The 13,995-nt window shown below is 42.2% G+C and overlaps 1 protein-coding gene across 2 annotated transcripts in view; it reads left to right on the top strand.

The window, feature by feature from the left end:
* The window catches only part of KDM3B (lysine demethylase 3B), a 60,131-nt gene extending 46,401 nt beyond the window's left edge, over positions 1 to 13,730 (top strand). For both annotated transcript variants that reach the window (XM_082454551.1, XM_082454550.1), the window contains 11 exons: positions 653 to 932; positions 1,677 to 1,933; positions 4,798 to 5,064; positions 5,876 to 6,047; positions 6,445 to 6,535; positions 6,678 to 6,808; positions 7,772 to 7,891; positions 8,899 to 9,038; positions 9,316 to 9,492; positions 10,314 to 10,448; positions 12,298 to 13,730. In XM_082454551.1, coding sequence (XP_082310677.1) covers positions 653 to 932; positions 1,677 to 1,933; positions 4,798 to 5,064; positions 5,876 to 6,047; positions 6,445 to 6,535; positions 6,678 to 6,808; positions 7,772 to 7,891; positions 8,899 to 9,038; positions 9,316 to 9,492; positions 10,314 to 10,448; positions 12,298 to 12,378 — 1,851 coding nt within the window. In that variant the 3' untranslated portion in view covers positions 12,379 to 13,730. The remainder of the gene's footprint in view (positions 1 to 652; positions 933 to 1,676; positions 1,934 to 4,797; positions 5,065 to 5,875; positions 6,048 to 6,444; positions 6,536 to 6,677; positions 6,809 to 7,771; positions 7,892 to 8,898; positions 9,039 to 9,315; positions 9,493 to 10,313; positions 10,449 to 12,297) is intronic.
* The last annotated feature ends 265 nt before the right edge of the window (positions 13,731 to 13,995 follow it).

Here is a 13,995-nt window from a genome sequence, read left to right as displayed (position 1 = left end):
TTCACAGAGAGGCAGTGATTTTCTCATTGCTCTGTCAGAGGTGGAGGTCATTCTGGTGTGATGGTGACTATTTTGAATAAGAGGCTATTTAAAAAAAAGAAAAAAAATGCACACATACCTCTTACATTCGGAGGGCTTTCCAGGAATGCTACACATGATCAATAAGAGGTACAGGGATTAATGCTGAGAGATCTCAAAATATCTTTTCAGTAGAGTTGACATATTAGAGCAAATCATCTGGAAAATTCAATAATAGAATAATAACCATTTTATTGAGCATTTATGTGTGCCAGACACTATGCTGAGCTCTTTGCATATATCAGTACTATCTCATTTAATCCTCGGAACAGCTCTATGCGGTCAAGTTCTAATCACCAATTTGCCAGTGCAGAATTTGAGCCTCGGGCATGCCAAACAAAAACGCTGTTTTATTTTCAAGTCTTGTTCACTGCTCTTTCCACAGAACCTAGCATAGTTTCTGTCACATTGTAGGACTCAACAAATATATGTTAAATTAATGAATGAGTGAAATAGCAGTTTATGGGACAGTTGCTTTCCCAGACCTGTTTAGTGTCAGCTGTCATGACTATTTGCATTGTATTTTTTCTACACAAGGACAACACTTTAACCATGTTGGCGTTCTGTGCTATAGCTTCCTAGCATAAACCCTAGTGCCTCTTCTGGAAATGAAACCACCTTCTCAGGTGGAGGAGGAACTGCGTCGGTAACACAACCAGAGACTGACCATGTTGCCAAAGCCGACAGTACTGACATCAGATCTGACGAGCCTCTGAAAGCAGACAGTTCGGCGTCAAATAGCAATAGTGAGCTAAAAGCCATCAGGCCCCCTTGCCCTGACACAGGCCCACCTTCCTCTGCCCTGCACTGGTTGGCGGATTTAGCAACTCAGAAGGCTAAGGAAGAAACAAAAGGTGAGATTAACACAAGCCTCTGCCCTGCCTGTGGGTGGAACACTTGAGTTATTCTGGGATTCTTCAGACTCACACATTACCATCCACATTTTTGAAACGTGCCACTTGCTTTCTCTGGCTGATCATGTAAAATGAGGGAATCTCTTTCCACTTCTTTCTAGAAGTGGAGCTTTTTAAAAAAGGCACATGCCTGGGTTCTACCCCAAACCTCTTTAGTCAGAATCGATATAAGATTTTTAACAAGCTTCCCAAATGGCCCTGATAGCCAGTATTACTAGCCAGGAGGGCTAGACTTGTTTTTCAGTGGGCACAAGAATCACCTGGGGAATCGTTAAAAATGCAGATTCCTGTGCCCCACCAGAACTATTAAGTGAAAATCTTTTGGAGTAAGACCAAGAATCTCCATTTTTAACAAGCACTCCAGGTAATTCTAATACAAGTATTCTGGAGACCCACTTGAAGAAACACTGTCTTAGAAAGTGAGGGAGACGAAAGATGGATGGGAACAAAAGGAAGTTTGAAATCCAGGTCTGGAAAAGAAAGGAAGAAGTAGGAGAGCTTCTCCTTGGCCATGAGACCTGCCATAGTCATAGCTCATCAGGCTTGGCCCAGACAAACCGTACGTAGTTTGGGGGGCAAGGGAGGGGAAAGTCTTTCCTCTTTCCCACTTGGCTGATTTTTAGGAGTCAGTTGCCTGCTGGGTATTCCTTGTGCCTAATGCTGTTCCTGGTTATGTTCTTACAGAAGCAGGGTCCCTGAGGTCGGTGCTCAGTAAAGAGTCTCATTCACCCTTTGGGCTGGACTCATTCAACTCCACTGCAAAGGTCTCTCCGTTGACTCCAAAGCTTTTTAACAGTCTGTTACTGGGTCCCACTGCCTCCAACAACAAAACTGAAGGCTCTAGCCTTCGAGACCTCCTCCACTCCGGACCCGGAAAGCTTCCTCAAACCCCCTTGGACACAGGCATACCCTTCCCCCCGGTCTTCTCTACATCTTCAGCAGTAAGTGTCCTCTCTACAACTCTAGTCTTTGCTGCTTTTCCATGAAAGAACCATCAGAGATCTGATAACTGGGTTAGAGGGTATGTGACTGACTTGTGTCCTTCACATTATCAGGCCAGCTGACAAGATCTTTCTTTATATTAAGTTTTGGGAATGTTTGAGATCCTTTTAAGTAGTAAACCTTTTGTGCCATGTTAGGAAGTCAGTAGAAATTGAGACTGAAGTTTTTCAGTCATCAGCAGAAATCACTTTATTTTCTTGACAATAACAGACATTAAATTTTTTTTAAACGTAGGCAGTACATTCATATTGTACTCTCTTGGGTATCTAATAGACGCTTCAAACCTAACACCTCTAAAACCACACTCCTGTTCTTCTGCCTGTGAGCCTGCATTTCCTTTATTTTTTGCTTCTCTTGGTCAGTGGCTTCCAATTGCTTGGCCAAAAATCTTGGAGTCTTTTGAGACTCCCCTCTCACATTTCGTATCTAATCTGTTAGCATAACCTTTCGGTTTGATTATCAGAATGTATTCAGAGTGCACCCATTTCTCATCAGCTCCGCTGCTTCCTCTCTAGTCTGAGTCAACATCCTCTCTTGCCTGAATTTTTGTAGTAAACTCCTTACAGGTCCTCTGTATTTCTTCCCTTTCTACACAGAGCAGCTAGAGTGGTCCTTTTAAGATATGTCACATCATATCACCTCTGCCTAAAATCTTTCAAGGGCTTCCAATTTCATAATAAAAGCAGAGTCCTTTCAGTGGACTATAACGTTCCAGCCCTCTCTTCCCCTCACTTCCCTGACTTCAACTACCACTCTCCCTCTTGTTCACTCTGCTCTGGCCACACCCACCTTCTTGCTGTTTCTTGAACATGGGCAGGCATGCTCTCTCTTCAGAGCCTTTGCACTTGTCTTTTTCTCTACCGAGAACTCTCTTTTCCATGTCACAACATGGCCTGCTTCTTAATCAACTTCCTCTCCTCCCTCCTGAAATGTCACATCTTCAGTAAGCCTTCTTCTTAGATCACCCTTTTTAAAAGTCCATTCTACTCCCATCCTCCACTCATATCTGTTACCTCTGCACTTTTTTTTTAAATTAATTAATTTATTTATTTTTGGCTGCGTTGGGTCTTCGTTGCTGCGCGCGGGCTTTCTCTAGTTGCAGCGAGTGGGGGCTACTCCTCCTTGCGGTGCGCAGGCTTCTCATTGCAGTGGCTTCTCTTGTTGCAGAGCACGGGCTCTAGGCACGTGGGCTTCAGTAGTTGTGGCACCTGGGCTCAGTAGTTGTGGCTCACGGGTTCTAGAGCGCAGGCTCAGTAGTTATGGCACACGGGCTTAGTTGCTCCGTGGCATGTGGGATCTTCCCATACCAGGGCTCAAACCCGTGTCCCCTGCATTGGCAGGCAGATTCTTAACTGGTGAGCCACCAAGGAAGCCCTGCACTTACTTTTTCCATAGCACTTATTACCATCTGACTTGCTGTGTTTTATTTATTTTCTGCTTCACCTCCACTTAAAGGCATTTTTGTCTGTTTTTTTGTTTTTTTTGGCTTTTTTGTGCTGCACAGCTTTCAGGATCTTAGTTCCCCAACCAGGGATCAAACCCAGGTCCCCAGCAGTGGAAGCAGAGTCCTAACCACTAGACTGCCTGGGAATTCCCCATTTTTGTCTGTTTTATTCATTACTATATCCCTAGTGGCACAATGTTTGATACATAAGTATTTAGTAAGCATTTACTGAACTAATAAATTCAAAACGTACAAAATTTAAATTTTAAAAATACAGTGAAAAGTCTCCTTCCCACTGTTGCCTCCCTTTTTGTAGGTGACCATTGTTTCATGATTGTCCTTTCAGTGATAATACAATATGTATATAGTTCCCCCCCCTTTTTACACAGATGTTTTTATACATTGCTTTTGTATTTTCAGTTTATATATTTCAGAGATCATTTCAAACAAGTACACAAATATGTTTCTCATTCTATTTTATGACTAATGACTGAAATTTGATGAACTGTGGGTGGTTGAGCCTTGTACAATGTGGGTTATTTGTTTCTCTTTTGGATAAATGACCAAAAAAATTACTTTGAGCTCTGTCTTATTTGTACTGCTCCAACTCCCAGTTCTCCTTTTTCTTTTTAAATTTTCCCAGGATGTTATATGATTACATATACTCTGTAGAGATCATGATTAGTGATACTTCAGACATTGTGTTATCAAGTTTACAAAAGCCCTCCCCTTCCTTCACTTCTGTGACCTTAGGTATGTCACTTTCATCTCTGGGCCTGAGCTTTCCCTCCAGCTGAAACAAATGAGAGATTCTTGGTAGGGGACGGATTGGGGAGTAGAAGACTGCTTTCAGAATATACAGTTCTCTTGGGTACTCTGGTACAACTGTTTATTGGGGTACACTCCCTGGTAAAAAAAAATCACTGCCTTGATAAGTCACCTCAGTTACTTAATTGAAGTATATCCCTTGGGCATGCTGGCCAAAAAAAATGTGTAACCCTCAAAATAAATGATCTTTCTCACTCAGTTACAGCATTTTGTGATCCCTGCAGTCTACGTGCATATGCTTAAAACGGGGCTGAATGCCGAAGATATTTCTTAGGTCTCAAATCTCCTGCAGTAGAGGGGGCCTTTCTGTACTTTTTTTTCATAAATATAAAGCAAAATATGAAGGCTAGGGAAATGTAAGATAGTGACTTAATAGGCTCCCCCCTCCAACTACAAAAGACTTTACAATAACTTTTATGAAATTTAATCGAGTAGATCAGAACTCCGTGTGAATATAACTGTGAGACTGTTTTTGAATACTCTACTGGTGGTGCCTCAGTCATACTAACCTGATGGGTTTGTGTCTGGCAGGGAGTGAAGAACAAGGCCAGCCTACCCAACTTCCTTGACCACATCATTGCCTCAGTGGTAGAAAATAAGAAAACCTCAGATGCTGCAAAGCGGGCCTGTAACTTGACTGATACCCAAAAGGAAGTGAAGGAGATGGTGATGGGGTTAAATGTGCTGGACCCCCATACCTCTCACTCCTGGCTCTGTGATGGAAGACTTCTGTGTCTCCATGACCCCAGCAACAAAAACAATTGGAAGATCTTCCGGGAGTGTTGGAAACAAGGCCAGGTAAGCAAGAATAAGCAGATCCCAGGGTCGGCTGTCTGCCTGCCCACTCTAGCTACCAGGATAGTTTCAATTCTCTCTGGGAGACACTTTGCCAAGGAGATTTAGACATATACTAAGTTTGTTGTAGACAGCCTTGCTACTTCAAGTTTTCTTGGATTTTTAAAAGTCAGAAGATTCCTAAAAATACATTGTGGATCTTTTTATTTCTCAGCTGTGTAACTCTGTGTTCTTAAAAGGGCAGTTGAAATTCCTGTGAGGTTGTGATCTGGCATTAATGACACCTTTAGAGGAAAATCCGTAAGTGTGATATGGGGTGAGGCAAAAATGGGTGGAAGTGGGTGGTACTCTTCTAGGTAAATGTTTCAAGACCATACAAGTCTGTGTGATAGTGTGATAACACTTCCTGATTTTTATACATTAGCAGGTGTGAGGAAGGGGGAGGTTGTAGAATTGTCTGGATAGTTTTTTATTCGAGATGTGAGGACGTATTCTCAGAGTTTGCATTTGTCAGCTTTTCATCCTCTCACCTCAAAATAGTGGTAGATACCAGGGCAGCAGAAGTGATTTTTGTGGAATGCGCCCCCACCCCCCACCCCACCCCCCGCAGTGAGAATCAAGTGTAATAACAGAGTAGAAGTGTTTTCATTTTCTGTAGCTGACATTGTTGAAATCCATAGATTCTGAAACTGGGAGGGAATAATAAATCATTGTGGAGAAGAGGTTGTCCCCAGGAAACCCTCCTATTCTGTCCCTTAGCCCTGAGCTAAGTATTTCCTAAGTGGCTCTGATTGAGATACTTTTGTTTCCACAGCCAGTGCTGGTATCAGGGGTACATAAAAAACTCAAGTCTGAACTCTGGAAGCCAGAAGCCTTTAGCCAGGAATTTGGAGACCAGGATGTGGACTTGGTGAACTGCAGGAACTGTGCTATAATTTCCGATGTGAAAGTTCGGGATTTCTGGGATGGCTTCGAGATCATATGCAGTAAGTAGCTTTGATATCTGGTTCAGTAAAAGCAGACTGCAAAGTAAGCATCTATATGCCCAGCCCTACCGCTGAAATAACAAATTACATCCTCTTAACAGGAGGAACATTCTATCCAGGTGCCAACCAGGTAGCTCTCATGGCAATCACATGGCTCCCAGAGCATACCTGGACTTAAGCACATGATCACATGGGATGTGTGGAGCACTTTCACTTTGAGATGGAAAAATTTATCATGTACTAAAGCAGTGGCTGAGGAAAACAAAGCCCACCTTATCCATTATGGCGGTTTACAAGTCTGAAAATAAGAGTTTAGTCTTCTAAACCTTTTAGTCACTGGAGAATCAGGCAGCAGCCAATCCAGCAGATATTCGTAGGAGTGCTTTCTGTCTTCCAGAGCGATTAAGGTCAGAAGATGGGCAGCCAATGGTGCTCAAACTCAAGGACTGGCCTCCTGGGGAAGATTTTCGGGACATGATGCCAACAAGGTTAGTGAACTACAGTGAGTCGTCTTGAGAGACTTGTGCTTTGCTGAAGCTGTCACAAAGTAATCACAGAAAAGTGAACTCCACCTCTTTTCCTTTTTCCCGTATAACAAACTAAGTCATCTTTCATGCTTTTTTTTTATAGGTTTGAAGATCTGATGGAGAACCTTCCTCTGCCAGAATATACCAAACGAGATGGCAGACTCAATCTAGCCTCTAGGCTACCCAGCTACTTTGTAAGGCCCGATTTGGGCCCCAAGATGTACAATGCCTACGGTATGAGGGAGAGGCCATAATTGACCTTTTTGGACACTACTGTTTCCATTTCACCTATAGAGGGAGATTTGTAGTCAGGATCATGTGTAGAGATGATAGAGGGCAAAGTGACAGGCGCTGAAGAAGTTGACAGTATCCAGAATGGTTTAGAATATGTTTGCTTTTGTCATTGATTTGCATAATAGCCCTTTGGGCCCAGTACTGTATATGTATGTATGTGTGTATATATATATACACACACACACACACACAGTAGTTAGAAAGTTTCCTCTTAAAGGTTCCATCCAAGGGACTTCCCTGGCAGTCCAGTGGTTAAGACACTGTGTTTCCACTGCAGGGGGTGAGGGTTCTAACCCTCGTCAGGGAACTAAGATCCCGCATGCCGCACGGCACGACCAAAGATCCTTAGCTTTTAAGAGACTTGATAAGATAAGAGTGAACACGTCTGAGTACCATGCTACCCAACCAGCTCTTTGTGAAGTCACAGTAATGTCCTAAATCACTGTGAAAGCCAAGCTTCATTTGAGTGTCCATAATGCCCATATCTGTTTTGCTTTTGAAGGAGAGATCATTTAGGAGGGTGGAATTGGATCAGTGGCCAAAGCTAATGATAGTGTCAGCTGAGCTCGAAATCAGTTTTAAAACACTAGAAAAGAGACAAGGAGAATTATTTATTGATAAATAGATATACGTCATTCTCCCAGTGTTCCACATTTAAGAACATCGTTGAGTATGTTTTCACTTGTAGGGTCTATATGGATTCTTCAGAATATTGCCCTTTCAGGAATTCCCTAGCGGTCCAGTGGTTAGGACTCCACGCTTTCACTGCCAAGGGCGCAGGTTCAATCCCTGTCCCTGGTCAGGGAACTAAGATCCTGCAAGCCTTGCGGCGCGGCCAAAAAAGAAAAACAACAACAACAGAATATTGCCCTTTCACCTTGCATATCTTCCTTTTACCTTCAGGCTTGATAACAGCAGAGGACAGAAGAGTTGGCACAACAAATCTTCACTTAGATGTGTCTGATGCAGTTAACGTGATGGTGTATGTTGGGATCCCCATCGGGGAGGGTGCTCATGATGAAGGTACGATTTCTAGAACCCAGTGCTTCAGCAGGGTGAGGTTTAGCCTCAGGAGTAAAATGGTGTGTCTTTCTCCTCAGTCAGGGCCAGTGGGTTTTTCTTAACTCTCTGCCAGGCATGATGCATAGTAGGTGCCCAGACAAAGGGGTGATTGCAGCAGAGAAGAGTGGTACTTGTGTATCTTTGACCAGAGTTATTCCCTCTCTGGGAATGCTGCCCTTTAACACCAAGTATGTAGCATCACAAAGAGGAATAAAGAAGAAAGGGCAAACTGGCCTACTTGGTCCATCACCCAGTTCAGCTGTGGGGTAATAATAGGTGATAAAGCCAGGTCATTTGCACAGAGATGAAGCATAAAAGTGATATTTTGCTGCATTGCACTCTCCGCTATCTCGGTGTAGAATTAATGTGTGTTAATTATGGAAGTTTTAGAAAACAAAATTTTAAAGAAGAAAACTCAAAATCTCAAAGTTCAGGGATAATCAATATCATTACTTTGGTATATTTCCTGCCACACATTTGCTTTTGATGCTACGCATCTGCACATATTTCCATGAGGCTGTCATTTAAAGGGTCATAACAGACAAGGATTAGAAGCCAAGCCTCTTAACTTGCCAGAGAAGCTTTACTCTTCATGGCCTTAAATCCACAGAATCCTAGAGTTTGAAGAGGTCTTGAGAAAGTATACAGTCCACCTACTTACAGCAGGAAATAACCTGCAATTTGAACATAAAATATGGCTACACAGTTTGAGCAGGAAATATGTTTTAAAGGAACACTATATCTCCAAAAAATGCTGAGTCTCTGTTAAGTATGGAAAATTAGGGTCGCTCTTCCCATGTGTAGGAAGCTTAGACCAATGTGAGTTTTGATTCTTTGATTCTACCTTATATCACTCCAGAGAGATAGAGAATACTAGAGACTAAACTTGTTTGAATTGGACATTTTGCTTCACTCAGAGGTAGTGAAATGGCTGGTTACATTGAAAAGTGTCACTTTGCTCTTTTCAGAGGTGCTCAAGACAATTGATGAGGGAGATGCTGATGAGGTGACAAAGCAAAGGATTCATGATGGAAAGGAGAAACCCGGTGCTTTGTGGCACATCTATGCAGCCAAGGATGCGGAGAAGATCCGGGAGCTGCTCCGAAAGGTATGTCCCTGGGTGGGCTCCCAGCTCAAAGACAAAGGGTCTGGGGATGCTGAGACAGCCTGCCTAGGGTTTCTCATGTGGAGTCCCTTGGCATTAAAAACCTGTGCCCTCTGTCAAAATGCCCCATAGGGCTGTCCACACTTAGAAGATATTGAATAAAGTAGAAACTTTGGCCCATCAGTGATGTTACTGCAGCAAGTTGGATTTATCCTGTTAATAATCTTATGTATTTATTGATTTTTCCATCTTTGGGTTTTGATCATGGTTTCATGATCAGGTTGGAGAAGAGCAAGGCCAAGAGAATCCCCCTGATCATGATCCAATTCATGACCAAAGTTGGTACTTGGACCAGACCCTACGTAAGCGACTCTATGAGGAATATGGTGTGCAAGGCTGGGCCATTGTTCAGTTCCTGGGAGATGCCGTCTTCATACCTGCTGGAGCCCCACACCAGGTATGTTCCAACTTGGGGGTAGGGCTGGCTCCACAATTCCCATAGTTTCCTTATATGTGTTTCTTGCTAATCTGGCAATAGATATAAATGGCTGGGTTAGACTGATTGCTCTTCAAGTGCAACTTATTTTTTGATTTTTAATTTTCTTCCATGTAATTTTATTTATTTTTAAAATTTATTTATTTATTTATTTATTGGCTGCGTTGGGTTTTTGTTGCTGCGCGCGGGCTTTCTGTAGTTGTGGTGAGCGGGGGCTACTCTTCATTGTGGTGCACGAGCTTCTCATTGCGGTGCTTCTCTTGTTGCGGAGCATGGGCTCTAGGCATGCGGGCTCAGAAGTTATGGCTCACGGGCCCAGTTGTTCCACGGCATGTGGGATCCTCCCAGACCAGGGCTCGAATCCGCGTCCCCTGCATTGGCAGATGGATTCTTAACCACTGCGCCACCAGGGAAGTCCCCCTTCCATGTAATTTTAAATGCTCATTTAAAGATTTTTAAATAAGGGAGACTATTAAAGAAAAGGTGAGTCTCTGTTCAGCTACCTATGCCATATCCCCTTTCAGTCCCCTTGTCCTGCCTTCTCCAGAAAGTAGCCTACTGTTAACAGTTTGGTGTATATTTTTCCGGATCCTTTTCTGTGCAAATACTAACATTTTCATCTATAAATGTATACTTATAGTCTTTCTGCATTTGTTGTCTTTATGAAAATGGAATATCATAAGTATTTCTAAAGTGTTTTTTTAAACGATATGATGGACAGTTTCCACCTGTTGCTGACTCTCTAGTGCCTGATGTTTGCCTCTGTACTTTTCCTCTCCCAGGTGCACAATCTATACAGTTGCATAAAAGTAGCAGAAGACTTTGTATCTCCAGAACATGTAAAGCACTGTTTCCGCCTGACTCAGGAATTCAGGCATCTCTCTAACACTCATACAAACCATGAGGATAAACTGCAGGTAAAGAACTCCTTCTCCACCCCAGCCCTGTCTTCTCATCTCCTACTAGGCTGCATACACAGGAGGCACATTCTGCTTTCTGAGGGTATTACCTGGGCAGTATAACTGCAGAGAGATGATTAAGGGACCCATGTCTGGGGTATGGAGTCCTCCCTCCAGGAAGTATTTAATCAGTCCTCTTCAGGTTTGCTTTTAGAGAATATGAATCTTTTAACCTAATCACTTCCAGTGTGACAATCTTCTGTTTCTCTGCCTCTGGAAGATACAGTGTATTCGTGTTAGTAACTGACTAGACTGACTTCCTCAGTCAGGTGGGAAAAGCACTGTGGCAATGTGTTCTAAACCTCTTTCCCCGAAGCTGCTTCTCACAGCAAACTTTTGTGAAAACTCAATTCCTTAGAGCCCTGCTAGGGACTGTAATCCATGTCCCTAAGAGTTGTTTCCCACTTGTAGATCTAAGCTGGACAATCAGATTAGGTTTTCCTCTGCTCAGAAATGGATTGGAACTTTAAGGGCAGAATTTCATTGTTAATATACTTGGATGCTTTAATAACATTAAAAAAAAAAAAAAAAGAATAAGGAAGCAAGATTTCCCAGGCAGAACTTCAGCATCTGAACAGGCGTTCTTACAACCTCTCACATGTGACCTGTTTTCCTCCATCGTGCCTGTGACTCAGGTGTGTTTTCTTTGGTCAGTGACCCATGAGGTTGGAGATTTTTCTTGGTTGCTGGTAGATTTAATCACCTTTATCCCTGAACTTGATCTGTTTTGCTGTTCCTTTTTCAAAATTATGGAATATTTCAACCATAAAGTTCTTATACAAAGTACCATCACATTGATAAATAGATAACATTGATATTATAGATATATAATGCAAGTATTCAGGCATACATATTTCAGACCCCACCTCCGTTAGGTCTCTACTTGTTACATGTCACCTCCCAATCCTCTGTCACTGCTTTATTTTTTTCTGTAGTATTTTTCACCATCTAACATACTATGTATTTTATGTTTGTTTCTATCCCTACTAGGACATAAGCTGTTTAAGCTCCATGAAGGCAGGGATTTTACTGTTTTATTCACTGCTTTTCCCTAGCACATAGTAGGTACTCAGTAAATATTTATTGAATTAATACAAAAAATGTAATAGAGAACAGCAAAGGGGGCTTGTGTGCCCATAACTCACCTTAAAAAATAAAGCATCATATACGTACCACATATACAATATATACATATACAACAACTACATTATTGAAGCCTCCATGTACTCTTTCCCATTCCACCTCCTCAGAAATAATCACAGTGTTGGTTTAAAACCGTCTTTATCCTGTTCACTTTATTTTAATAACTTTTACTTCACATATGTGTTCCTTTTTGACAAATTAGAAAATATGTGTAAGCACAAAAGGGAAAAATACCCAATAAATCCTACCTGTCCACTATTGTTTTAGTGCATTCTTATTAGCTACAGGACCTCAGGTAAGATTCTTAACCATGGAACCTCAGTTCTCATCTGTAAAATGGGGATAATAATAGAATCTACCTCATAGTATTATGGTAAGGATTAAATGAAAGTCCACATAAAGAGCTTAACAGTAGTTCCCAGCATACAGAGGATGGTGATTACATAGCCTTTCAAATGATGAAATCATTCTTTTTTGAATATAGACTATATATCTTGTGTGACTTGTAAATCATCTTTTGGGATTGACTTAGGAAGCACGCAGTCCTGGTTGAGGGCTTTCCTCACTAATCAGAAGGCTTTTAGTCGGTGTAGGACATACATTTTCATTTGCAGAACACAGTCTGTGGCTGCCATAAACTGACTGTGCTGATTGCTCTCTCCAGGTGAAGAACATCATTTATCACGCAGTGAAAGATGCTGTTGGCACCCTCAAGGCTCACGAATCCAAGCTGGCAAGGTCTTAGGCGTGGTGAAATTCCAAACTCGCCTGTGAAGCAGGTCTTTCACTCACAACACATACAGGGAACAGCAGGGTTCTCTGCTGGAGCAGAGGTCCTTCACTTGGAGCCAGTGTGGTCAGTATTACAAACTCTCCAGCCACTCTTTTCTTTGCTGCCTCAACACTGAAGGTTGACACAGGAAAGTCGCACTGTTCACACACACAGTTTCAGACTCCAAGCCAAGGGTGCCACATCCCCATCCTGTGGCCTTTTGGGACTCTGAATTGCCTGAATATCGCTGGGCTTTCCTGCACATTCTCATGATTTGAGATTCGTGGAAACCAGGAATGTGGGCACACCTTTCTTTTCTTTTTCTCTTGTGCCTAGTTAAGTGGGAATGTGTTTAGAGGTAGGGGGAATCACATAACTGGTACAAGTGGGGGCTAATTGCTTAAACACCCCTGGTGGAAGCCTGACGGTGTCTCTGCACATGACCTCTGACACACCCCATCCCGGGAGCCAGGTGAAGCCTTTCCCCACCATCTCTCCCGTAAACAGTGGAGTCTTGAAGGACCCAGGGGGAATCCACTGCTTTTCCCAAGGGGCTCCAGGATTAGGAAATGTGTGTATTTAGTGAAAAATAGGTTTGTAGTGAAATAGTTACTATTTCATGAAAGTAGATATTTTTAGAACTTTTGAAATACCACAGTTGTTTTCCTGGATTATGAGGAAAGGCACATTACATTTAGTCTTCCTTTCGATAAAACTCTTTGAAGAAATAAGATTTTTAGAAATCAACTGCCCATTATAGCACAAAAATCAGCCAAAGCAGAATTTTAAAGAATTGGCTTTGTAGGATTCTTTTAGTTTCTCCCCATCCCATCTCAGTCCTATCTTGAGGGAACAGCCATTCTTGAGAAAGAACTTTGTCATGTCTGTGCTGTTGGTGTGTTCCACGCATACACACACTGGTGACTCCAGGACCCATTTCCATCTATTACCAGCGTTCCCTTGGGACTCCTCTTATAGTTCCAAATGCGAAGGAAAGTTTGCTTTCCTACATGAGGCTTTTTGTTTTGGGGGTTTTTTTGTCCGGAAATATCTTTAGCAAAACTTTCCAACTCAGTGGAGTTTTATTAAGAATTTATTTGAAAATGATGGAATTCATTGGCCCATAGGTACATTGGAAAATGTATCTATCTTCCCGGCTGTACTGTAGTGCCCTGCAGGCTTGTTTATATGTTCACAGTTACATTTTTTTTTTTTTTTAATAAAAGTCATTTACTGTAGAATACTTTTAATTTCACTTTCTGTATTTTAATTTTGTTGAAGGGCTGATTGGGATTTCCATGTTCTTATTAAAAATCTAACAAATCTGTTTGTAGTGGACTAAATTCTTCCTGTGCCAGCCGTTCTAAAAAGCAGGGCCAGGTTGAGGATGGGGTTGGAAGTGGAGGATGGTTCATTTTCATATCATCATTACGTTGTTGCATCCGATTATTACTCTTTGCTTCCTGAATGTGTCCAATTGGGAGAGGGAAGTGCTAGGTCATTGTGGTTTGAGGGCTTGGGGATGAAGGGAAGGTGCTACATGAGTTAGAGGGTAGTAGCAAAGATGGGCTTTCCATAGTTTATGCTCAA

This window comes from Balaenoptera physalus (assembly GCF_965194825.1).
Source record: "Balaenoptera physalus genome assembly, chromosome: 3".
In the NCBI taxonomy this organism is placed as follows: domain Eukaryota; kingdom Metazoa; phylum Chordata; class Mammalia; order Artiodactyla; family Balaenopteridae; genus Balaenoptera; species Balaenoptera physalus.
The sequence above is the reverse complement of the archived record's forward strand: the minus strand, read 5'-3'. Positions and strand labels throughout refer to the sequence as shown.